At 46.3% G+C, this 21,598-nt stretch overlaps 7 protein-coding genes across 7 annotated transcripts; 5 read left to right on the forward strand and 2 right to left on the reverse strand.

Annotated features, from left to right (window-relative positions):
* Positions 1-2,407: 2,407 nt before the first annotated feature.
* EV420DRAFT_1643005 (cytochrome P450 monooxygenase pc-3) lies at positions 2,408-5,028 on the forward strand (the record flags this gene model as incomplete). Its single annotated transcript, XM_060477442.1, has 17 exons — positions 2,408-2,720; positions 2,773-2,843; positions 2,888-2,917; positions 2,972-3,008; positions 3,061-3,120; positions 3,174-3,180; positions 3,241-3,376; positions 3,429-3,816; positions 3,876-3,931; positions 3,985-4,138; positions 4,192-4,216; positions 4,274-4,288; positions 4,344-4,412; positions 4,470-4,525; positions 4,577-4,692; positions 4,746-4,928; positions 4,987-5,028. 17 exons carry the CDS (start codon positions 2,408-2,410, stop codon positions 5,026-5,028), a joined length of 1,758 nt encoding a protein of 585 aa, XP_060330935.1.
* A 526-nt stretch (positions 5,029-5,554) lies between these two features.
* Positions 5,555-8,055, forward strand: EV420DRAFT_1681164 (Clavaminate synthase-like protein; the record flags this gene model as incomplete). Its single annotated transcript, XM_060479217.1, has 10 exons — positions 5,555-5,600; positions 5,645-5,766; positions 5,818-5,943; positions 5,994-6,036; positions 6,086-6,202; positions 6,263-6,347; positions 7,407-7,468; positions 7,517-7,620; positions 7,667-7,731; positions 7,781-8,055. 10 exons carry the CDS (start codon positions 5,555-5,557, stop codon positions 8,040-8,042), a joined length of 1,032 nt encoding a protein of 343 aa, XP_060330936.1. The 3' UTR covers positions 8,043-8,055.
* A 253-nt stretch (positions 8,056-8,308) lies between these two features.
* Positions 8,309-8,549, reverse strand: EV420DRAFT_1218688 (uncharacterized protein; the record flags this gene model as incomplete). The annotated part of the gene is made up of 2 exons (XM_060466435.1): positions 8,309-8,434; positions 8,481-8,549. Coding segments are annotated over 2 exons (195 nt in total), but the record flags the coding sequence as incomplete, so codon positions are not given.
* Positions 8,550-9,702: 1,153 nt separating this feature from the next.
* EV420DRAFT_1479882 (cytochrome P450) lies at positions 9,703-13,799 on the forward strand (the record flags this gene model as incomplete). The annotated part of the gene is made up of 23 exons (XM_060469612.1): positions 9,703-9,738; positions 9,983-10,071; positions 10,131-10,450; positions 10,539-10,552; positions 10,598-10,618; positions 10,752-10,857; positions 10,923-10,997; positions 11,239-11,490; positions 11,542-11,612; positions 11,656-11,694; positions 11,741-11,777; positions 11,827-11,886; positions 11,937-11,949; positions 12,010-12,145; positions 12,194-12,430; positions 12,515-12,581; positions 12,641-12,696; positions 12,752-12,882; positions 13,106-13,174; positions 13,236-13,291; positions 13,343-13,458; positions 13,555-13,692; positions 13,749-13,799. 23 exons carry the CDS (start codon positions 9,703-9,705, stop codon positions 13,797-13,799), a joined length of 2,190 nt encoding a protein of 729 aa, XP_060330938.1.
* A 558-nt stretch (positions 13,800-14,357) lies between these two features.
* Positions 14,358-16,072, forward strand: EV420DRAFT_369927 (Clavaminate synthase-like protein). Its single transcript, XM_060481880.1, has 11 exons — positions 14,358-14,471; positions 14,516-14,637; positions 14,693-14,818; positions 14,876-14,918; positions 14,969-15,080; positions 15,131-15,210; positions 15,262-15,277; positions 15,328-15,389; positions 15,436-15,539; positions 15,591-15,655; positions 15,705-16,072. The coding sequence occupies exons 1-11, from the start codon at positions 14,420-14,422 to the stop codon at positions 15,970-15,972; spliced, it is 1,050 nt and encodes a 349-aa protein (XP_060330939.1). The 5' UTR covers positions 14,358-14,419; the 3' UTR covers positions 15,973-16,072.
* A 1,217-nt stretch (positions 16,073-17,289) lies between these two features.
* On the forward strand, positions 17,290-19,351 carry EV420DRAFT_370160 (uncharacterized protein). Its single transcript, XM_060481882.1, has 12 exons — positions 17,290-17,582; positions 17,642-17,748; positions 17,793-17,914; positions 17,970-18,095; positions 18,146-18,188; positions 18,239-18,350; positions 18,404-18,483; positions 18,539-18,554; positions 18,608-18,669; positions 18,718-18,821; positions 18,868-18,932; positions 18,982-19,351. The coding sequence occupies exons 1-12, from the start codon at positions 17,575-17,577 to the stop codon at positions 19,241-19,243; spliced, it is 1,107 nt and encodes a 368-aa protein (XP_060330940.1). The 5' UTR covers positions 17,290-17,574; the 3' UTR covers positions 19,244-19,351.
* A 1-nt stretch (position 19,352) lies between these two features.
* Positions 19,353-21,218, reverse strand: EV420DRAFT_370155 (uncharacterized protein). Its single transcript, XM_060481881.1, has 11 exons — positions 20,975-21,218; positions 20,793-20,917; positions 20,608-20,733; positions 20,516-20,558; positions 20,351-20,462; positions 20,220-20,299; positions 20,151-20,166; positions 20,032-20,093; positions 19,876-19,979; positions 19,756-19,820; positions 19,353-19,707 (listed from the first exon to the last, which is right to left on the reverse strand). The coding sequence occupies exons 1-11, from the start codon at positions 21,030-21,032 to the stop codon at positions 19,446-19,448; spliced, it is 1,053 nt and encodes a 350-aa protein (XP_060330941.1). The 5' UTR covers positions 21,033-21,218; the 3' UTR covers positions 19,353-19,445.
* Between the last annotated feature and the right edge of the window lie 380 nt (positions 21,219-21,598).

A 21,598-nucleotide genomic window follows, 5' to 3' on the forward strand; every position in this document is an offset into this window, starting at 1 on the left:
GCATACATTAGGTGTGCAGTAACTTGCCTCAGTACACACAACACCCACACTTGAGTGTTCGCACGAAAGACAAAGGACGGTCCATATATCTAGCACAGTCCCTGCGAGCCATCAGCAACAGGACATTGCAAAAACAGGACATACGAGCTGAACGAGTACGAGCTGCAAACAGAAGTATCATTCCCAGCCGAAATGTCTGCACCAAGGCAGACACTCGATAGCCTTTCCACGGACCGCGACTTAACCCGGGGATTGTTGCTTTCTGCGCCACCAGTCACACTAAGACGACCTCCGCACCGGAAATTTGGTTATCGCAGCCGTTATCCGCTGCCGGTTTTTCGATGTGAGCAGACAGGTAGAGTAGAATCACCACCGTTTCTCGACACCGCAACATGAAGAACCTGTTTTGTTGTCGATACCTTGGAACCTTCGGCCCGGCAAAGACAATGGTAATAACCCTCAACGATCAGTTTATGGGTCCGTGCAGGTCCAATCTTCCTCCGCAACTTGACAAGGAACACACACATCGCCGGTTTTTACCGTGTCCTGGTCATGAGGAGGAGATGGATTCTGGAATAATAGTATGGGTGGTGACTATGATAGTGCTAAAGTCTGCTAAATGGCTTACGAGCAGGCTTTAGGCGTTGATGAAAATTTCTTCAACGCGAGTTACCTTGAATGACGGGAGTGATTTCTGAAGTTGAGAAATTTTTGATCATTGAATTTCGGCGCCGGATGACACGTCGGAAACGTTCCTATCATTCTTTTCAAGGGGCTGAGAGTACTGAAGGGAGAATGTATATATCCGTCCGCGTTAGCGGCATACGTAAGGTCCTACACGCCCAGCAGTAAACATGTCAACCTAGAAAAGAGCATATAAATACGACGCATATAATGAAAAATGGAGTATGCACACCTAAGAAGACAATGGCCACGGTGAACTTTGTAAAGCCTCAGCTCTCCGTACAAGCGCGGAAGCACGAGTGTCCTATGGCTACCGACTCTGCAATGGATGTATCGTTACACTGAGTTACGGTTCCCTGGGCTAGACCCATCAATGCATCAATGTCGGGAACGCGAACCCATGACCTGACAGAGTAAATCAGGTGAGGCCATTGAGCATCACCTATGGTCAGAAGAACTTGACGTACGATGAGATTGGCAGAAATATTCATCGTTGGTCTCACTTTGAAATGTCGACTCTAGCTCAAACGCTTGAACCTCGACAAGTATGCACCGGGCGCCTAGTACACCCTTCCCCAGTATTCGTCAGCGATATCGTTGTGGCCATTTCAGTGCTTGGAGACAGTAGAATCAAAACGCAAAGATAAGGACATGGTTGTTGAACGTTCTGAACGTTGATGGCCAGCAGAAAAATGTTCGGCGTTCGCTAGGGCTGCGCAAAAAACTCCATCCGGACTTTCCTGCAGGTAAATTACGTCGACACTCCGGCGAGGAGTTTTTTGCAGGTAATTTACATGTAAATAACTTATCACGTGACTTTTTAGGCAGGTCACAGACAAAATTTCCCCCGCTGCCGCGAGTGAGGCGCGACATGCCGGAAAGTGGCAGCCAGGTATATATTTCTCGTTCCAGAGTTCTCTGACGCTCACATCTTGCTCATGGGCACAAGATAGACTCCTGTGAGTTGCTATAGGTGCTACTCCTAGTGTTCTAGCTATACACGTGACTTTGTAATTAACCAAGGAAAATCTGGTCCCGAGAGCTCACATGTAAAAACATGTAAATAACGTGTAAATTACAGTAAGAAACTATTTTTGTAAAAAAGAGGTACTTTTTTGCTCAGCCCTAGCGTTCGCGTGGTGGTCACGTGCTGTCACTCGGTATATCGGACCGATGTACCGAGCCAATACGGAGTCAGAATGCGTCTTAAATTGTGACAGTCATGTCAATGACACTACTAGTGCCCACGGGCCCCCGCTCCAGAGAGTTCCACGCGTTGTGCAGGCTCGTGACGCGCCTAATCTTATCGCTTATACCTTGACACGGTCCATCAATGCATCATTCATCAAGATCTAACCGAAGGAATTGAAGCAGCTCAAGAAATTCGGCAGTTTCTCAGAGTGCAGGAACGATTGTTTTATAGCTTATCCTAGGGTCATGGAGGGTGCGTAACCATCGCTTCTCAAACGCGGAATACTGGAGGGCTGATGCACTTTCTAGTCGGCATTGTTTAAATATGGTATTACTTGTCCGACAGGACGTGCAACTTTATGCGCCGGCTACGATTGTTTCTGAAAAGGGTACAAAAAGAGGCTGGAAACCCTGTTGGACACCCACGGCGTCGGAATCAAACCTCCGAAATCGCAGAGATACTGTCACCTCAATTACGCCTCTGGTAAGTATATATTCGAGTGATTTCTGGGCGCGTTCCATACCGTCCATCATGGTCATGACGTACTCTCCAGGACTTGGCTATCTATGCAGGGCGAGTCTCTCTATTATAATCTTTCCTTGCGCCGCTTTCTGGGCCCTTCAAAGTGTGCTCATCAAGTTCAGTTTCAACATTCCTGTTTGGGTTGTCTTGGTCGTCCCGTTGGCCTTGCAGTTTGCCATTCACCTCCTTGGCGCTTTGACCACGAACTTTACTGTTGGTAAGGAAGCCACTTCACGGGGCGCTCTCAGATTGCCCCGCGTTCAAGAGAGCAGTATCGCTATCTTGCAGCGGGTTGTGCATAGTTTCAAGAATGGATATCCGAGTATGTTTGAGTTTAGGCTCCGAGTATGATTTGATTAACGAGCAGACACTAGGTGAAGTGTTCCACGAGTGGAGCCAAAAATATGGCAATACCTTTTCATTTGGCGCTTTCTCAGACAGACAGGTAATCGAGTGTTCCAATCGTGATCTCTACTAATGGCGGAAAAGGTCTTTACAAGCGAGCCAGATCATCTAAAGGTACTTTTCTCACTAGAAATGGCCTTTTGATGGTTCATGCTCATATATATACAGGCATTCTTGGCGACGCAGTTTCAAGATTTCGAAAAAGGTATCCAGTCCTTGTCACCTGTTGGTTTACTGTTGTTGACACACGACCGTAGGTCCTTTCGTTATCAACGCTGCCAAATCCTTTGTAGGGACCGGCGTTTTCAACTCGGACGGTGAGGTATTCTTACAGGCGTAGAAATACATTCACTGATAGTAATCAATGTAGGCGCCATGTGGAAGTGAGCATAGCATGTTCATTGCGCCGCGAGTTTGTCATACTGACTGCTGATCAGACTCCATCGAACAATGACAAGACCATTCTTCAACAAAGACCGAATTTCTGACTTCGACAACTTCGAGAGACATGCCAGTAGTACGATCACCCAGATCAAAGCGAGGTTGAGGGAGGGTCATACTGTCGACTTTCAGGTCAGTCGTTTTAACAGGTGGATGGATTAACATTGTCTGATAATGAACGAAGGACGTCGTTGCCCGCTTTACGTTGGACTCTGCTACAGAGTTCTTGTTCGGAAAAGATGTCGAGTCGATATCTTCTGGCCTTCCCTACCCAACTGGATCCCCACTGGCAGGAGATCTCCATTTCGTTAATCACCCGTCGAATGTTTTTGTAACGGCGATTGCGAGGGCGAGTGAACATAGTATGACTCGACTGCGGAGGGGTCCTTTCTGGCCTCTTTACGAGCTCTTGTCGGATAAGGTAAAACCGCACCGGCGAGTAATGGATAATTTTGTCCAGCCAATGATCACCGAAGCACTTGACCGAAAAGCCAAAGGCATCAAATTTGCGGGTTCGGAGAAGACTCTTGAGAACATGTCCTTGCTGGATCGTCTTGTAGAGGACATCGATGGTAATTGCACGACCCTATGCATTCCTGGTGTGATGAGCGCTGATTCGGGGCGCCTGCAGATCCTAAAGTTGTTCAAGATGAGCTTATCAACGTATTGGTGGCTAGTAGAGACACGGTGAATTTCCCCCCTGCTTTCATTTGAAGCGACTCACGAAAAGAATTATGCAGACTTCTTCTCTACTGACCTCAGTGGTATATATGTTATGTGAACATCCGGATATGGCGAATCGCCTACGATCGGAGATCCTCGAGAAGGTGGGCACCAGGAGACCTACATATGAGGACGTTCGTGACATGAAATATCTACGAGCATTTTTGAATGGTGCGGTGTAATCATTCATTTCAGCTAACCTCTAGCTGATACCTTCTTTCTAGAAACGTTGCGGCTGTACACACCTGTGTATGTCAACTGGTCTTCTTATGATAGGAACTGCTAAATAATAACATCAATCGTTAGCCCAGAAAATTCTCGGTATGATATATTATTCTTCCGTTCCGGTGCCTGTTAGAATTTCTTCACATCTTAGGACATCGAAAGTGGCGACTACTATTCCAAATAAAGGCCGCGCACCGTATTATGTTCCAAAAGACACTACGTCAGCACTTCATTCTTTTCTCCCCTGAGATCAGAATCATTGACTGCGCCGCAACAGGATGTTGTATTCTTTCTTTCTGATGCATCGGCGGACGGATTTGTGGGGACCAGACGGTAAGACGAAAACATCACTGCTGCTTGATATCATCTGACCCATCCCCCCAGCGCTTGAATTCGATCCTGATCGGTTCCTCGATAGTCGTGTCCACAAATATCTCACCCCAAACCCATACATCTTCCTCCCCTTCAACGCGGGCCCTCGAATTTGCCTCGGTCAACAGGTGAGGATTAAGTTCTGAGCCAGCGTGGAATGAGACTCGATAACTCTCGCTAGTTCGCATACAACGAAGCTTCGTACTACCTCATTCGACTTTTGCAGAACTTCTCTTCGTTCAACCTCGCCTTGGATGTACAACCTCCGGAGGGTATTCCCCCGAAAAGCTGGACGCACGCTCCGGGGACGACCAAGGGCAGAGAGAAGATCATGTTTGGGGTACATATTACGCTGTTTGTCAAGGTATGTTTTTGGGAGATCCTAAGCGAGATGCGTTTTGAGATGACTGTTTGCTTGTCAGGGTGGATTGTGGGTGAGGATGAAAGAAGCGAAGGATGGGTAAATGTTATGAATGGCCACTTCCTGTCGCGATTCGGAAGTTCACCTATTGTTGACCATTTCGTTTCATTTCCTAATTCCCCGCTTGTCAACTTTCACTCAGATCTCACCTGTATTTCTTTCTTGTCTGCTGCCAAAGGGCACGCAGCTCGACAGCATAACCTATTGAGCAGCGGTAACAGTTTCCATTGTACTTCCGGGCCGTGGAATTTGATTCGCATATGCAGAGTGTGCCGTACAGCAGTATCTCATGACTCAAATGTCATACTTGGTTGAGCTACCTATTGCTCATTCTTTTGCATGTATGTTTTGAATGTCTAGCTGCGAGTGTCAGCGTCAAGTCACAAGTACTGCGAGCCTTCTTGCCGAACTAGGGAACGAGCATGGATAGATCCTATAACGTGGTGGGAAGAAATTAAAGAGGAGTGAGTCTGTACTAATATAGGATTAGTTAACTCCCCAGCTTCTCTCACGACGCTGTAAACACTTATTGCGCCATTCTCACATCACCGATGTTCTTATCTTCTACCATGACAATCAACCACTATTCCCCACCACCGACTACCCAAGAGCCGTGTATGTGTTTGTTGTACCGATTGAATATCGCTTATCTCTGGCAGTGGACTACGCTGACCTCCCGATAATTGACCTATCTAAGTCGCCGCGTCCAGATGACGTACGCGAAGCGATGCAGACCCATGGATTCTTCTATGTCATTGGGCACGGACTTTCTCCCATTGAGGTGTGTTTAGTATTTCAAACATATCATCTTACTTATTGAAACTTGTATAAGAATCAGCGCATCTTTGACATTGCCGACATTCCATTCGCCAGCGTTAGCAACGACGAAAAACGGCAGTATGAGGGGAAAATGCAGCAGACCGGATCTTATCAAGGGTATAAGCTTCGGAAGTATTGGGTAGGTGAATCAGCACTTACATCTTGCTGTTTAAATTCCAATTCTGGAAGCACATTGACAACGGCGTACAAGATGAAGTTGAGCTCTACAACAGTAAGCTTTCATGCCTATGGATTTCCTTTAGGCTATCTGATTTTGCCAGTTAATCGAGATATTTCGAAACGACAGCATCCCGAAACCATACGTCCTCATCTCGCTGAAATCGAAGCATTTGCACGACACAATCATCTGAACGTTCTTCATCCCATTTTACGGTTCCGTATTATTCTCTCTTAATTTTGGGCCTTTCTTACTTGCCAACCAAGTCTCCTTTCACTAGGCCTCGGCCTTCCGGAAGGTGCACTTGTAAATATACACGGGTATTCCTCTGTTGGGGAGACTTACGGTGCGACTTTTGCTCCTGCGTCCATTCTGTTCGCCGACGATCTGTTCATTTACCAGTGCGATTCATGAAATACAGTTATTTACCGGTCAATGAAACAGCAAAACTGGATATTTACTGTAGGTTCCAATTGGTTGGGAATTTTGACTAGGTTTGAATGTAAGAATGTGTAATACTATACAACAATAAGATACAGTAAAAAAAAGATGCTCAAAGGTGCGAGTACAAGTCCGTTTTCACAGCATTATTGTGGCGTGGGTATTCTAGGCTATTTTGAGTCATTGAAACAGTCTGGCCCATATACCCAAACCTCATTAGTCAGCTACTCGGAATCGCTCGAGTGCTATAGAAAAGTGAGATCTCCTTTCCAGTCTCTCTCTGATATACAGCCTCAAAATCTTTGCAGATTTTTCTTGCACCTTTCCGAGGAGCACCAGGTAGTTTGACAAGCTCATTCTTGTATGCAATCATTTGCAATGACTGCCTTTTCCATTAGCTGGTCATGGCATTTGTGAGCAATCTGACACTTTTTCAAGTTTGATTTGGCATGTCCAGGCATAGTAAAAAATTGAACAAGAGGAGAAATAAAGTTTGGAGGCAGCAGGGCAATAATGGACGCATTGGACTGTCAGACTGTCCATCAAAGGTGATGGCTTGGCAGAACCGCACTTTTATTTATGCCCTAGACTCCTCAGATAATGGCCGCTTGGTCTCAAACCTGTCACACAGGTTCTTCAGAAGGTCATTAACATTATTGAGGCCTTTGTGGGTGATTACATTCAGATGGAGGACACACATTTCCAGGTCAGATTTTGAGTTCATGAGAAAATAGATATTTTTAGAACAGAAGCCTCAATTTCTCGGGAATATTATTCATGTCACATATGAAGAATCACTGCAGAACATGAAGATACAATACACATCAGCAATGTAATACAAGTTGATGATGAAGGATGAAGGGAGGGAGAGCAAGAGGCTAAGTGTTTCATTGAACCATGGTGTTGCAATGACCGGTAAATAACTGTAGTTAGAGACCTTCCCTGCCGTGGCCCTCTCTCCCTACACTGATTTGTCTTTTTAGTTATCCTCACTCTGCCGAGGACGAGGGAAAGACAAAGAGCGTCTGGCTCAAGGGACACACTGGTATGCCCGGCGCCGAACTTCAACTGATTACAACTGACATTTTTGTAGATTTCGGTTCGATCACTATTCTATATAGCCAGCCCGTGTCGGCGTTACAGATACTCACGCCCTCGGGGGAATGGAAGTGGGTTAGACACGTCGAGAACGCATTGGCACGTCCTCTCCTTTAAGGTGATTCTCCATTGCTGATGAAAATAGGTCATCAACGCCGGCGATGCTCTAGAATTCTTGTCGGGAGGGGTATATCGCGCGACGATTCATCGGTATGTTTTTATTCGTACTGAGTCGACCCCTTTATAACTCGCGGAGTAGGGTTGTCCAACCTCCCAAGGACCAACGAGGGTACACTCGTCTTGGCGTATTTTATTTTTGCATGCCAGACGATAATGTGAAGCTCCTCCCATTGGTTAATCCAAAAGTTCGCCGATTCGTGGATGCGGACGCTCCCACGATGGAAGAATGGCGCAAGGGAAGGACGGCAGCATATGGGAAAAGTGAACTCAAGAAGGCGGAAGGAGAGGAGAGGATCGAGGAAGAAGTTATTAATGGTGTTGTGGTCAAGCATTATAACTAATTCAAGCCATAACGACAGTTGTATAATAATATATTGAAACGCGTTTTCCACTCTTTCGACGGCTTGAATCTTAGAGAAAACCGATAACCGTTGCCTTTAGTCGCACTGTTCTTTGAGCAGTGATTCAAGCTTAGAGGTAGATTATCAAACGGTATTACCCTGTACGTCGACAGACCAGTTGACCTGGCCATTTTCCTGTCGGATACAGGATATAAAATTGGATTCGAACTATACTCCTCCACGGTGGGCGCGTTTGATTCATCAAACCGGGGATTAATCGGATTATCAACCAAAGGCAGGAGCTTTGTACTGTCATCCGGCTTGCAGAAATATAATATGCCTAAACGAACCTTGCATTGACGCTGCCAGTGATCCTCGGGCGGTTGGACGACCTTTATTCACAGGTCAATAAGGCGATCCTCAGTTTACGGTAGGTACGTACCGATGTATCGTCACGCGATACAATCCGCCAGAGAAGAACTCAAGCATGTCTCCCGCTTTGATAATCTTTGAAAGGACGTTAGATTTGTCAAGGACGGGAGTTGGGAAATAAACGAGAGGTACAAGTGCGTCGTCAAGATGTCAGACCCATTTCCACTGAGTAAGGACCTGCAATACTGATACTGGCTGGCTATATAGGTTCATCATTCTTGATCAGTTTGGAACAAGCAGCTTTTTATCCTAAGCGTGGTGATTATCTCACTCCGCTCTAGCTTAGCTCGTTCGACTTCTGGCCTTCGTGTCTACGGCATATTTACTGGCAATTTGGACGATAAGACCTAGTGCTAGTCAAGATGATAACACCAGAGAAGGGTAGGTACTTATTGTCCTTGGACTGCACGTTCTGGCACGATCTCAGCCATCTCGAGTTTGAGGTCAAGATGGATAAAAGCTGGGCTGCTGTGGGAGTAACAATTTTCTGATTCGAATGAATGATGGTTTGTCACTGAGGACAGAGGTAGTTTTGGTATAAGTAAGGACATGGAACTGCGAGTCCGAATACAAGTTGCTGTTCACGATGCGAAAGCGAAAACGAGTCCGAATCGGAAAAGGTCCGAAAGAAGTGATCACGTGCGTGACGGTCCGATGTACAGTTATTTACCGGTCATTGCAACACCATGGTTCAATGAAACACTTAGCCTCTTGCTCTCCCTCCCTTCATCCTTCATCATCAACTTGTATTACATTGCTGATGTGTATTGTATCTTCATGTTCTGCAGTGATTCTTCATATGTGACATGAATAATATTCCCGAGAAATTGAGGCTTCTGTTCTAAAAATATCTATTTTCTCATGAACTCAAAATCTGACCTGGAAATGTGTGTCCTCCATCTGAATGTAATCACCCACAAAGGCCTCAATAATGTTAATGACCTTCTGAAGAACCTGTGTGACAGGTTTGAGACCAAGCGGCCATTATCTGAGGAGTCTAGGGCATAAATAAAAGTGCGGTTCTGCCAAGCCATCACCTTTGATGGACAGTCTGACAGTCCAATGCGTCCATTATTGCCCTGCTGCCTCCAAACTTTATTTCTCCTCTTGTTCAATTTTTTACTATGCCTGGACATGCCAAATCAAACTTGAAAAAGTGTCAGATTGCTCACAAATGCCATGACCAGCTAATGGAAAAGGCAGTCATTGCAAATGATTGCATACAAGAATGAGCTTGTCAAACTACCTGGTGCTCCTCGGAAAGGTGCAAGAAAAATCTGCAAAGATTTTGAGGCTGTATATCAGAGAGAGACTGGAAAGGAGATCTCACTTTTCTATAGCACTCGAGCGATTCCGAGTAGCTGACTAATGAGGTTTGGGTATATGGGCCAGACTGTTTCAATGACTCAAAATAGCCTAGAATACCCACGCCACAATAATGCTGTGAAAACGGACTTGTACTCGCACCTTTGAGCATCTTTTTTTTACTGTATCTTATTGTTGTATAGTATTACACATTCTTACATTCAAACCTAGTCAAAATTCCCAACCAATTGGAACCTACAGTAAATATCCAGTTTTGCTGTTTCATTGACCGGTAAATAACTGTACCGCAAAACTGCAAGCGAATTCGCTGATTCGAACTACGCACTACAGGCGACGACATGGAGACCACGACTCGCTTGTACTGGTACAGCTAGTAGTGCCAAGCGTCAGACGCTGGTACAACGCCTCTTTCCAGTCAAGAATCAAGATCGCCTTGGACGAAATGATTACATACCCAGACTGGAAGTTGAAGCTCTTTGAACGCGGCCAGGCAGCGCGACGCCGCCGAGCCAACGTGATCGTTGCGGTCATCCTTTTTCAATCGGCGGTCCTTGGCATTCGCATATGCAATGCCAGCGGCTATTGCCTTAATCGAGGAACCGTTCGTAGTGGCTGGGCGTGGCTTGGATACTTGCGAGACAGCTTCGCTTGTAGGTCATTCCAGGTGAATACATAAATTGTGCATGAACTTAGTATGTTATGCTTTCTCTCGCATATTGTGCCTAATTTTTATCTTAGTACAGCAGGGTCCAGTCTGTTTCATCCATGTTTTCATCAAACATGAAATGGATCTTTAGATCATTCCGGTTTCTCTTGAGGTAAGAGCTAGGAATCAGCTCAAGGACTTTAATTAATCCGCGAACAGTCGTTCTATAGCCGATCGTGTGAGCAAAGTAATTGGCGCTTTGTCGTACTCGGAAACCGGGCTGATGGCATTTTAACGAAGCACAGACACGAGGTCTAATAGGACAAATGAAGGATGATTCCCTCTTATCCAAAATGGCGATGGACACCACGAGGGTCAATATGTACGTAGGCGCCAGCAGGGAGAAAGCAAGTACTGATGGAGGAATACAGCAAAGTTATCTGTCTTGACCCCACTGAGTGTACTTATGTTCAAAGATTTCTTCGTACTGTCCTTCGTCTCACTGCAGACAGCCGAAGAAAAGTCAGACGACTTTAATCTAATCAACTACGGTGCGCGACTTTAGTCCTTGCCTGCCCAGGCGCCTTTTCTAAACAGAATCCAGGGTGCAGATAAATCCACAGCAGCGGAACCAACCCCCCGAGGTTTTACAGATAAAGTCATCAAGATTATCCTCCAGCATGTATATAAGAATGATATTCCTCTTCAGTTCGATGGCATTGTCAACTATGACTACCAGCTACTTACCTCCAGGAGTTGTCTACTTATCTCATCTCGCTTTCTATGTTGTAGTCCTGCCTTGTTCGGCTCTCTGGGCACTTCGGCACTTCTTGACGGAGTCTGGTTTCAGCATTCCTGTGTGGCCAGTTTTCGTACTTCCTTTCGTATCACAGGTTATCGTTCGACTGGTGCACGGCTGGTACATAGGTTTCGCCATCCGCAGGGACGCAGCTGCGCAAGGTGCAATCCTTATGCCCTATGTTCAGGAAAGCAGTATTTCTATCATGTGGCGCATTGTGGACAGCTTCAAGAACGGATATCCCAGTACGTTCGAGTCTTCCTCCGTGTTGCTTCAACTAACGAACAGGGCATTAGGCGAAGTGTTCCAGAAATGGAGCGAACAATACGGAAATACCTTTTCGTTCGGTACTCTTTCCTCCAAATGGGTAAGTGGTTTTGGAAACCTGTTCTTACTTCCTCCTGAAACAGACACACGAGGTCTTTACGAGCGAGCCAGAGCATATCAAGGTAAGCTATCCTTGATAGTTACTTACACTCTCATCAACATACGTAGGCCGTCTTAGCGACGCAGTTTCGCGACTTTGAAAAAGGTGTTTGTTGTCGCTAGTGAGGTATCAAGTTATTGACGAAGGTCTCTAGGTGCCTTTGTTTTCAACGCCACGAAAGCTCTTTTCGGCGTAGGCGTGTTTAGTACAGATGGTGAGATTTTCATGGCGTACGCGAGGCTGTTATTCACTCGGCTCCGACAGGTGAAATGTGGAAGTGAGCTTTGGACGCAGCCTTGAAACTATGGGCCTGTTTGTCATATTGTCTTCCGATTAGGTTTCATCGGACGATGACAAGACCATTCTTCAACAAAGAGCGGATTTCCGATTTTGACAACTTCGAGAGACACGCCGTTAGTACGATCACCCAGATCAAAGCGAGATTGAGGGAGGGCTATCCAGTCGATTTTCAGGTCAGAGCCAGCTATTCCCTCAAAATCACTGTCTGACATTGTACATAGGATGTCGTTGCTCGTTTCACGTTAGACTCTGCTACGGAGTTCCTGTTAGGAAAAGATGTCAACTCCATATCTGCGGGTCTTCCTTATCCAGCTGGATCGCCGTTGGGGGATAATCTGCATTTCGTCAATCATCCGTCGAATGCGTTCGTCAAGGCGTTTGCGGAGGCACAAGTGCAAAACATGATTCGCGTCAAGAGCGGGGCTTCTTGGCCTCTGCGCGAAATATTTCGAGATAAGGTTAAGCCGCTGCGGAAAGTCCTTGATGATTTCATCGAGCCACTGCTCTCTGAAGGGCACGAGAGAAAGACTTAAGGTATAAAGTCAGTCGGGTCTGAGAAGAAGCTCGACAACATGACTTTGTTGGATCGTCTCGTAGAAGAAGCCGATGGTAAACACCGCTCGCTTCATATTTGAAACTGTGCTTCGCTAATTTCGACGTGCTTGTAGACCCTAAAGTTGTTCAGGACGAACTTGTCAATGTTTTGGTGGCTGGTAGAGACTCGGTAAGCTCTTCGGTTGGCTCTTTCAAATATTAACTCATTGAGCCTACTCATGCAGACCGCTTCTCTCCTAACTATGGCAGTGTATATGATGTGTGAGCATCCAGACATGGTTACTCGTTTACGGTCCGAAATTTTCGGAAAAGTTGGCAATAGACGACCGACATACGAGGACATTCGTGACATGAAGTATTTACGAGCCTTTCTCAATGGTGCAGTAGTCCATTATATACGCATTCAAGTCTTCGCTGACAGAATTATCTAGAAACCTTGCGGCTGTATGCAACTGTGTATGTCAACTGGCCATTTTGAAATTTGGAAGTCGCTAACATCCGTCTATAGCCCAGAAAACGGGCGGTAAGATATATCGTCGCACCTCTTTGATGCTTCTTATAGCTGGTTTGTGTAATAGGGTATCCGCGGTTTCAACTACCCTTCCAAACAAGGGGCGCCCACCTTACTATGTCCCACGAGATACGCTGTTAGTATTCTCTTATTCCAGTCTTTTGATACTAGATACACCTCTCATTGTGCTATAACAGGCTGACCTACTCTGTGTTTCTGATGCACCGGCGTACAGATCTGTGGGGACCAGATGGTAGGATATATGATATCCTTCCACTTATACAATCCTAACTCAGACCTCCAGCCCTCGAATTTGACCCGGATCGGTTCCTCGATAGCCGGTTGCAGAAATATCTAACTCCTAACCCTTACATATTTCTACCTTTCAATGCGAGTCCTAGAATTTGCCGAGGTCAACAGGTGAGGACGTTCTTCTTCGGCGACTTATGGAATCTTAGTGTTACTCGTCAGTTTGCATATAACGAGGCTTCCTACTACCTCATCCGACTCTTACAGAATTTCTCGTCGTTCAGCCTTGCTCGGGATGCGCAACCTGCGGAAGGCATACCTCCGGCAAGCTGGACCCCAACACCCGGGACGACTAAAGGCAGGGACAAAATTATGTTCGGTATAACCATCACAATATACGCCAAGGTAAAATTTTTGGAGATCTTTATATATGAAAATCTTGGTTTGACTTTCTCTGCCAGGGTGGATTGTGGGTCAGAATGGAAGAAGCCAAAGATGGGACGACGTTATGAATAGCCACTCGGCATCTTTTGTTGCCTTAACGGTGGGTTCGCTCATGATCATATATTTGTCTCGTTCACGTAAGCGTGGAATTTCGATGCTGGTTTTCATCTTTCCTAGAGTGTTCTTCCTTATTTTACTATCTGTACGTTATCTGGGTCTCCACTTTACGACCCGTGCTTTCTCATGCCAGATACCGCTGAATGATGCCGTCTATTGGTTCCCTTGCCGCTCTATATCAGTGGCCAGTGGTTGGCACAGCGATTGAACCTCATGAGTCATGGCAAGAGCGTGACGCGTCATATGGTGCTAAACGGCTTTTTGAAGATCCTTAACGGAGGTCCGATTCTTGGACGGAATGGGAGCGACTACGATTAACACCAAGCTTGACAATCCAACGTCACCCAAAACACTAACATTCTGAGCTTTCATATATGAGCGTTACGTACAAGGAACATGGACAATCAAAACGACCTTCAGGACTGATTTCGGGGAGGAGAAACACGCGGAGCAGGAAGCATCAATCTTTCTGGCGGTCCTTCGGAACACTCCACGCTTTCACAGAATCGTGAATACTTATAGTCGCATTCCTCTCTCACGAGTTCTCTTATCCCCCCGAGGTGCCACCACGATGACCATTCAAGTTAAACACTATGTTCCGCCGCCCGCTACCAAAGAGTCATGTACGTACACAATATACTAATCAAAAAGTACTTACATCCTGCAGTGGACTATGCGGACCTTCCGATAATTGACCTATCCAAGAACCCGCGTCCCGAAGAAGTGCGTGAAGCTATGCAGACATATGGATTTTTCTATGTAGTTGGGCATGGTCTATCCCTTGCCGAGGTGCGTGGTCTCTTCTAGGTATTTCTATACCTCACTAACTGCCGTCGTCCGGTAGAACCAGCGAATCTTTGATATTGCTGATATTCCGTTCACTGTTGTCGGTGACAGCGAAAAGCAGCAGTACGAGGCGAAAATCATACAGACAGGGACCTACCAGGGGTATAAACTCCGGCAGTACTGGGTGTGTCAAGCCATGTCTACGTTTGGACTTTTGGGGAATTAGAGTTGACTTTCATAGCACATCGACAACGGTGTGAAAGACCAAATCGAGCATTACAACAGTAAGATTGGTTGGTTGTTGTTCGCAGTATGCTCATTTGAAATCTTTCAGTTCACCGGGATGTCACCATGCGACCGCACCCCGATGGTCTGCGCCCGTATCTCGACGAGATCGAAGCATTTATGAGGCATAATCACTTCAATGTTCTTCATCCCATTCTGCGGTTGGATTCCCATTTTTCACATTGCCCATCTTTCTTATTTCATAACGCAGACTCCTCGCGCTAGGTTTAGGCCTTCCAGAAAATGCCCTCGTGGATATTCACGGATACTCCTCTGTCGGGGAAACATTTTGTAAGAATTCTATTTCTTGAATGCCCACGGATCGTTCAGCATATGAATTAGTGAGGTTTATGAAGTAGTTGCGTCGCGTCCCGTATGTCGTCTGCAAGCTCGCTGATTGGATTTAAGTTACCCCCACTCCGCGGAGGACAACAAAAAGACGAAGAATGTTTGGCTTAAAGGGCACACCGGTACATCTAGTGCCATATTACGGTTACATCTGACTAGTGCCTGTAGACTTTGGTTCAATAACCATCCTGTACAGTCAGCCTGTGTCGGCGTTGCAGATCCTTACACCCTCGGGGGAGTGGAAATGGGTAAAGCATATCGAGAACGCGCTGGCGAGTATACTACACACCGTAAGATGATTTTATTGCTGATCACTGAAATAGGTCATCAATGCTGGAGATGCGCTCGAGTTTCTGTCGGGAGAGGTTTATCGCTCTACAATTCATCGGTACGTCGATGGACTGTGTCTTGACACCTGAGTATTGACCAGCCACCAGTGTCGTTCAACCTCCCATGGACCAGAAGGGGTGCTCACGTCTCGGAGTATTCTATTTCTCTATGCCAGATGATAACGTGAAACTCCTTCCATTGATTGACACCAAAACACCGAGTCGACGGTTTGTGGATGTGGACGTGCCGACCATGGAAGAGTGGCGAAAAGGGAGAACCATAGCGTATGGGAAAACCCCACTAAATAAGATAGATGGGGACGAGGGGTTTGAAGAGGAAGTTGTCGCGGGGGTTGTGAACAGGCATTATAACTAATGAGAGGTATCCGTAGTTCAAAAGGCTGTCAAAAACATAAAGTGCAGTGGATTATGACCCAAATTTATCAGCATCCTCGGTTTCTGTCTACCTCAGGAATTGTTTTGACTATCAGGCCTGCCGACTATCTAATTGATCTGAGCACTAAGGTATAGTAAAATTCTGAAACTTAAAGAACCTCCGTCGCGTCCGGCGTCTTCGGGCCGGACAGCATTATCGCACGTGACCTTTACGCGTCGTGGCGTCGTGGTTCGCAACTTTCCGTTGACTTTCTGCGCTTCATCCAAACCTTCGCCGCTCCATCTCATTTCTAGATTTCTGATTGTTCTCGACTTTCACTTGACTCACGCATCCTCCAATGTCAGAGCTCCCAGCTCCATAAGGTAACATATTGAATAGCTACTAGAAAACGGGAAAACCGGATTTATTGGCCACCTCTGCTGATACAGCTCAGGTAAATAAGCGCAAACTAATCTACCTCGGTAGCTCATTGCAAGTAAAGGTACGCGTATCAAGGGGAACGGTCAAGACGATAAGATAGGGGACAAAAAGGACGGTAAGTCGATGGCTACGGTGTTGTTATTCTTTTTCAATGGAGCCGGACGTACCCTTCGCTTATACTCCGCCCAAATTCTGCCAGACAGACGAATGCATGACGTGTGCCAGGTGTGAGCGATGCGTGCCAACAAGCGACTAATAACAACAACAACAACAACAACCATCATCATCGACCCGCCCCGGTCCAAATTCACTGTTGCTCCGGCACTACGAGGCTTTGCGACCCTATCGTAGTTGTCGATAGTCCATGGGTCATGCATAACAACAACCACAACCCCAACAAATTTTCACCTTCTACCATTCACTTTCATCTGCTGGCTCATCTTCATGCCAATTGTACTTTCATCCTCTGGAGACTACGCGAAACTCTCCATCTATTCCACTTCACCGTCATGATCCCTACAAATTTGTATCGACATCGACATGCGGTAACCCAACGACATCCACAGCCAACGGTTTGCATCCAACCATAAATCCCATACTCTCTCCTCTTCCGCCTGGTCCTTCACTGGCCAATCGCGTTTCCGATGCTTCTGCTGAGGCATTTCAGGCTGCCTTGCCTGCGCTCGCTGTCTGCGCCGTTCCCGCCCCAGCACTTAGCTTGTTGATGGCCCGTGCGCTTTTTACCACGTGGGATTGCTGTTTTGGGTAGGAATCCGGATCCCTTGGTTGATGACGGACTCGCTGGATTTCATGCAATTTGTTTTTAACCCTTTTCTTCTACTCATACCTACTCTCTTAGTTACTCTTAGTTGCTAATTCGGCCCGTCGGGAGTTTACTCTTAGCTTTAGATAGCGTTGGCGGTTCTTTAACTGTAACACTGTAACACTTTCCGACTCTCGCTTCCGGGCCCAATCCGGGCCGCTGTTTATAGCAGTATCTCATGACTCAGTACTCGACCGTCATATCTGCCTGATCTACCTCAATTTTTGCATTTAATTTTTAGATGTTTAATGTCGGGTGCCATCAAGTTATAAGTAACGTCGGGAGTGTAAACAATATGAAGTCTCCGCTGCACTAAATAACGGGCTTGGACGGATCCAATGATATTGTAGGAGAGAATTAAAGAGGACCGGATCTTCACAAATCTGAGAATCCTGAAATTCTCAGCTTCTCTTTCACGAGGGCTTATCGCGCCATTCTCGCAACACAGATGTTCTTATCTCCCACCATGACAATCAACCATTATTCCCCGCCACAGACTACCAAGGAGCCGTGTATGTGCATATCATACCAGTTGAATCTCACTTATCTCTCGTAGTGGACTATGCCGACCTCCCGATCATTGATCTATCCAAGTCGCCGCGTCCAGATGAAGTACGCGAGGCCATGGAAACCCATGGATTCTTTTACATCGTTGGGCACGGACTATCGCCTATTGATGTATGTTCATCCTTCCAGACTAATCGTCTTGCTTATTGAAACGTGTACTCATCAGAATCAGCGAATCTTTGATATTGCTGACATTCCATTTGCCAGTGTTAGCGACGACGAAAAACGGCAGTACGAAGGGAAGATACAGCAGACCGGATCCTACCAAGGATACAAACTTCGGAAGTTTTGGGTAGGTGAATCAGCACTCACGTCTTGCTTTTTAAATTAGAACCTTGGAAGCACATTGATAACGGGGTACGAGATGAAGTTGAGATCTACAGCAGTGAGTTTCTATGTCTATATATTTCTGTCGGCTTACTCTAGGTATTCCAGTAAATCGAGATACCACGAAACGACAGCATCCCGAAGCCACACGTCCTCATCTCGCCGAAATCGAAGCATTTGCACGACACAATCATCTTAACGTTCTTCATCCCATTTTACGGTTCCGCATCCTTTTCTCTCTTCATTTGGTGTCTGACTTACTTGCCAACTAAGGCTTCTTGCATTGGGTCTGGGCCTTCCAGAAGATGCACTTGTAAATTTACACGGGTATTCCTCTGTGGGGGAGAGTTATGGTGAGGCGTTTGTCCCGCGTTCATCCCGTTTGCCGACGATCTCTTCATTCCCCAGTACGGTTCATGAAATAGTTCAATAACTTCCCTCCTATACCCCTTCCCTCATACACTGATTTGTTTTTAGTTATCCCCACTCTGCCGGGGATGAGGAAAAGACGAATGGTGTCTGGACCAAGGGACATACTGGTTCGCCCAGTGCCGAACTTCAACTGATTGCAACTGATACTTTTTTAGATATCGGTTCGATCACCATCCTGTACAGCCAGCCCGTGGCGGCGTTACAGATGCTCACATCCTCGGGGGAATGGAAGTGGGTTAAACACTTGGAGAACGCGTTGGCATGTCTACCCTTGAAGCTAATTTTTCGTCGCTGATGAAAAACAGGTGATAAATGCTGGCGACGCTCTCGAGTTCTTGTCGGGAGGGGCATATCGTGCGACAATTCATCGGTATATCTTTATTCTTACCGAGAGATTCCTTGTCTGACTCGTCGTGTAGTGTCTTCCAACCTCCCAAAGACCAACGGGGATACACCCGTCTTGGAGTATTCTATTTTTCCATGCCAGACGACAATGTGAAGCTCCTCCCGTTAGTTGCTCCCAAAGTCCGTCGATTCGTGGATGCGGACGCTCCCACGATGGAAGAATGGCGCAAGGGAAGGACAGCAGCATACGGGAATAGCCAACTCAAGACGGCGGAAGGAGAGGAGAGAATCGAGGAAGAAGTTATTAACGGTGTTGTGGTCAAGCATTACAATTAATCTGAGGCGTAACAACAGTTGTATAATTTAGCTATACGTCTTCAATTCTTTCAACATCCCGACCTTTTATAGTGAGAAACAGTTTCCATCACATTTAGGCGTACTGCTCTTGGAGCGGTGGTTTTTTGCATTTACAGAATATGAGATTAAAACCGAACTACGTAAACACTAGGCTGATTGTAGCTGCCAATATCCCATAGCATCAGCTGTAATGTTTAACTACGACACCACTGATAATCTCTTCCTCGACCCCATTCTCCTCGGCTTTCTTTAAAGCGGTCCGCCCGTATGATGCCGTTCTTTGCTTTCGCCACTCCTCCACGGTAGGCACGTTCGATTCGTTAAATTGGGGATTAATCGGATTATCAACCAAAGGCAGGAGCTTCGTACTGTCGTCCGGCTTGCAGAAATAGAACACACCTAGACGAGTGTATTGTCGCTGATCCTTGGGTGGTTGGACGACCCTTACTGACCAGTCAATAAGTGACGCCCAATTCACGGTTTGTACGTACCGATGTATCGTCGCGCGATACAGCCCGCCAGAGAAGAACTCAAGCATGTCTCCTGCGTTGATGACCTTTAGAGGGCATCAGTTTTGTCAAAACCAGAGTTGGGAGATAAAAGAGAGGTACAAGCGCGTCGTCAACATGTCGGACCCATTTCCATTGTCCATCTCGAGTAAGGATCTGCAACGCCGACACAGGCTGGCTGTATAGGATGGTCATCGTACCAAAATCTATTAACGTCTCACATCGCTTGCATTCTAGTGAATGTGAGGTTGAACGCACCAGTATGTCCCTTCAGCCAGACATTGTTCACCTTCTCTTCGTCTTCAGCAGGTCGTGGATAACTTGCGCGGATTACATGTCAGTAAGCTTGGAAGTTAAATTACCAAGGAAGGCCTAACTATTTCATGAACCTAACTGGATCACAAACATAAATGATTGTGGTGTATGTAAAAAGGAAGCGTTCTTACCATAAGTTTCTCCGACCGCGGGGTAATTATGGATATCCACAAGAGCGTTTTCTGGGAGACCTAGGCTCCGTGCGAAAAGCCTGTAATCAGGTCAATAACATGAGCAGTTAGACGAATTAAAATCTTCGAACCGCAGAATGGGGTGCAGAACGTTGAAGTGATTGTGTTTCCCAAATGCCTCGATCTCAGGAAGGTATGGACGTAAGGCCTCAGGATGCCGCCGCTTTGTCAAATCACGATTCACTGAGTAACGACTGGAAATTAAAGTCGACAAGAATTCGGCCGACCAGACTCACTGTTGTAAATCTCTACTTGGTCCCGTACACCGTTATCAATGTGCTGCAGAGAGATAAGGATTGAATAAATGTCTAATTAAATGGCGATTCACCCAGTATTGACGAAGTTTGTATCCCTGGAAGGAACCTGTCTTCTCCATGGATCCTTCGTATTGACGCTTTTCCTCGTCGCTGACGCCAGTAAAAGCAACGTCAGCGATACTGAAGATTCTCTGCTTCTGCACGTAGTACGCAATATGAGCTGAATGGATGGTATGTATTTGAGGTTGAGACTAACCTCTGAAGGGGAGAATCCATGTCCAACGACGTAGAAAAACCCGTGCGTTATCAAGGCTTCACGCAGTTTCTCCACCTGGTCTTCCTTAGACTCCAGGTCGATGACTGGCAGATCAGCGTATTCCACTGGCAGAAAGTATTTGATTGGGGTGTCATTGCTATCCAGAAGATCGAAAGACGTACATTCTTCCTGCGTAACAGGCGGAGGCGAGTAGGGCGGAACGTCGGCTTGAACTGGCATGCTGGTCGTGGTGGTAGACTTCGAAGATGGTGCGAGGCTGTTTCCGGGCTCTTCAAAGAGATCCCGGGTTCGAAGCCAAATTTGAATCAGAGATAACGAAAGTCTGCTTCCCAGATTCCGCCTCAAACAAAGTGAAGCGCACTCAGACACATCATGATACAGGTTTATGCGAGGAATAAATGTGCTTGCAACGCTTGTGGTTCGCCTTGTTTCATCTCCTCGCTCGAATCAACTCGAATTCCGCCTGTTATTAGTGGAAGGAGACAATAATTGTGAAGTTGAGGTCAGATGGCGCCATCTCCACGACATGTATCTACACGCATCAATAAGATAAGATATGAATAAGCAAATAAAAAGTATAGATACCACTGCGCATACGCAGGAAGTTGTATTCTGTAGTTACTCAAGGCTGGCGGTTGTAGAAATCACTCCCGACGCATTGATTCCCTAGATTGGCAGTTCTTCAGATGGCTAGTCCTTAAGGACCTAGAGGTGAGAGATGTACCTTCTAAACACCAAATATATCACAGACACCATGAAAGGGATCCAACTGTCAAGATTGCTGC

The sequence above is a fragment of the Desarmillaria tabescens genome (genome assembly GCF_030435595.1).
Source record: "Desarmillaria tabescens strain CCBAS 213 chromosome Unknown EV420scaffold_17, whole genome shotgun sequence".
NCBI lineage: Eukaryota > Fungi > Basidiomycota > Agaricomycetes > Agaricales > Physalacriaceae > Desarmillaria > Desarmillaria tabescens.

What these genes read in the sequence shown, in the direction of transcription:
- EV420DRAFT_370160 (XM_060481882.1), top strand. An exon ending in GTTCTTCATCCCATTTTACG is followed by an intron (nt 18,351 to 18,403) that starts GTTCCGCATCCT and finishes TTGCCAACTAAG; the next exon opens with GCTTCTTGCATTGGGTCTGG. An exon ending in CTGGACCAAGGGACATACTG is followed by an intron (nt 18,670 to 18,717) that starts GTTCGCCCAGTG and finishes ATACTTTTTTAG; the next exon opens with ATATCGGTTCGATCACCATC.
- EV420DRAFT_370155 (XM_060481881.1), bottom strand. Translation starts at nt 21,032, where the DNA reads ATGCCAGTTCAAGCCGACGTTCCGCCCTACTCGCCTCCGCCTGTTACG. An exon ending in GCCTGTTACGCAGGAAGAAT is followed by an intron (nt 20,918 to 20,974) that starts GTACGTCTTTCG and finishes ACTTTCTGCCAG; the next exon opens with TGGAATACGCTGATCTGCCA. An exon ending in CTGGCTGAAGGGACATACTG is followed by an intron (nt 19,980 to 20,031) that starts GTGCGTTCAACC and finishes AGACGTTAATAG; the next exon opens with ATTTTGGTACGATGACCATC.
- EV420DRAFT_369927 (XM_060481880.1), top strand. Translation starts at nt 14,420, where the DNA reads ATGACCATTCAAGTTAAACACTATGTTCCGCCGCCCGCTACCAAAGAG. An exon ending in GTTCTTCATCCCATTCTGCG is followed by an intron (nt 15,081 to 15,130) that starts GTTGGATTCCCA and finishes TTCATAACGCAG; the next exon opens with ACTCCTCGCGCTAGGTTTAG. An exon ending in AGCATATCGAGAACGCGCTG is followed by an intron (nt 15,540 to 15,590) that starts GCGAGTATACTA and finishes TCACTGAAATAG; the next exon opens with GTCATCAATGCTGGAGATGC.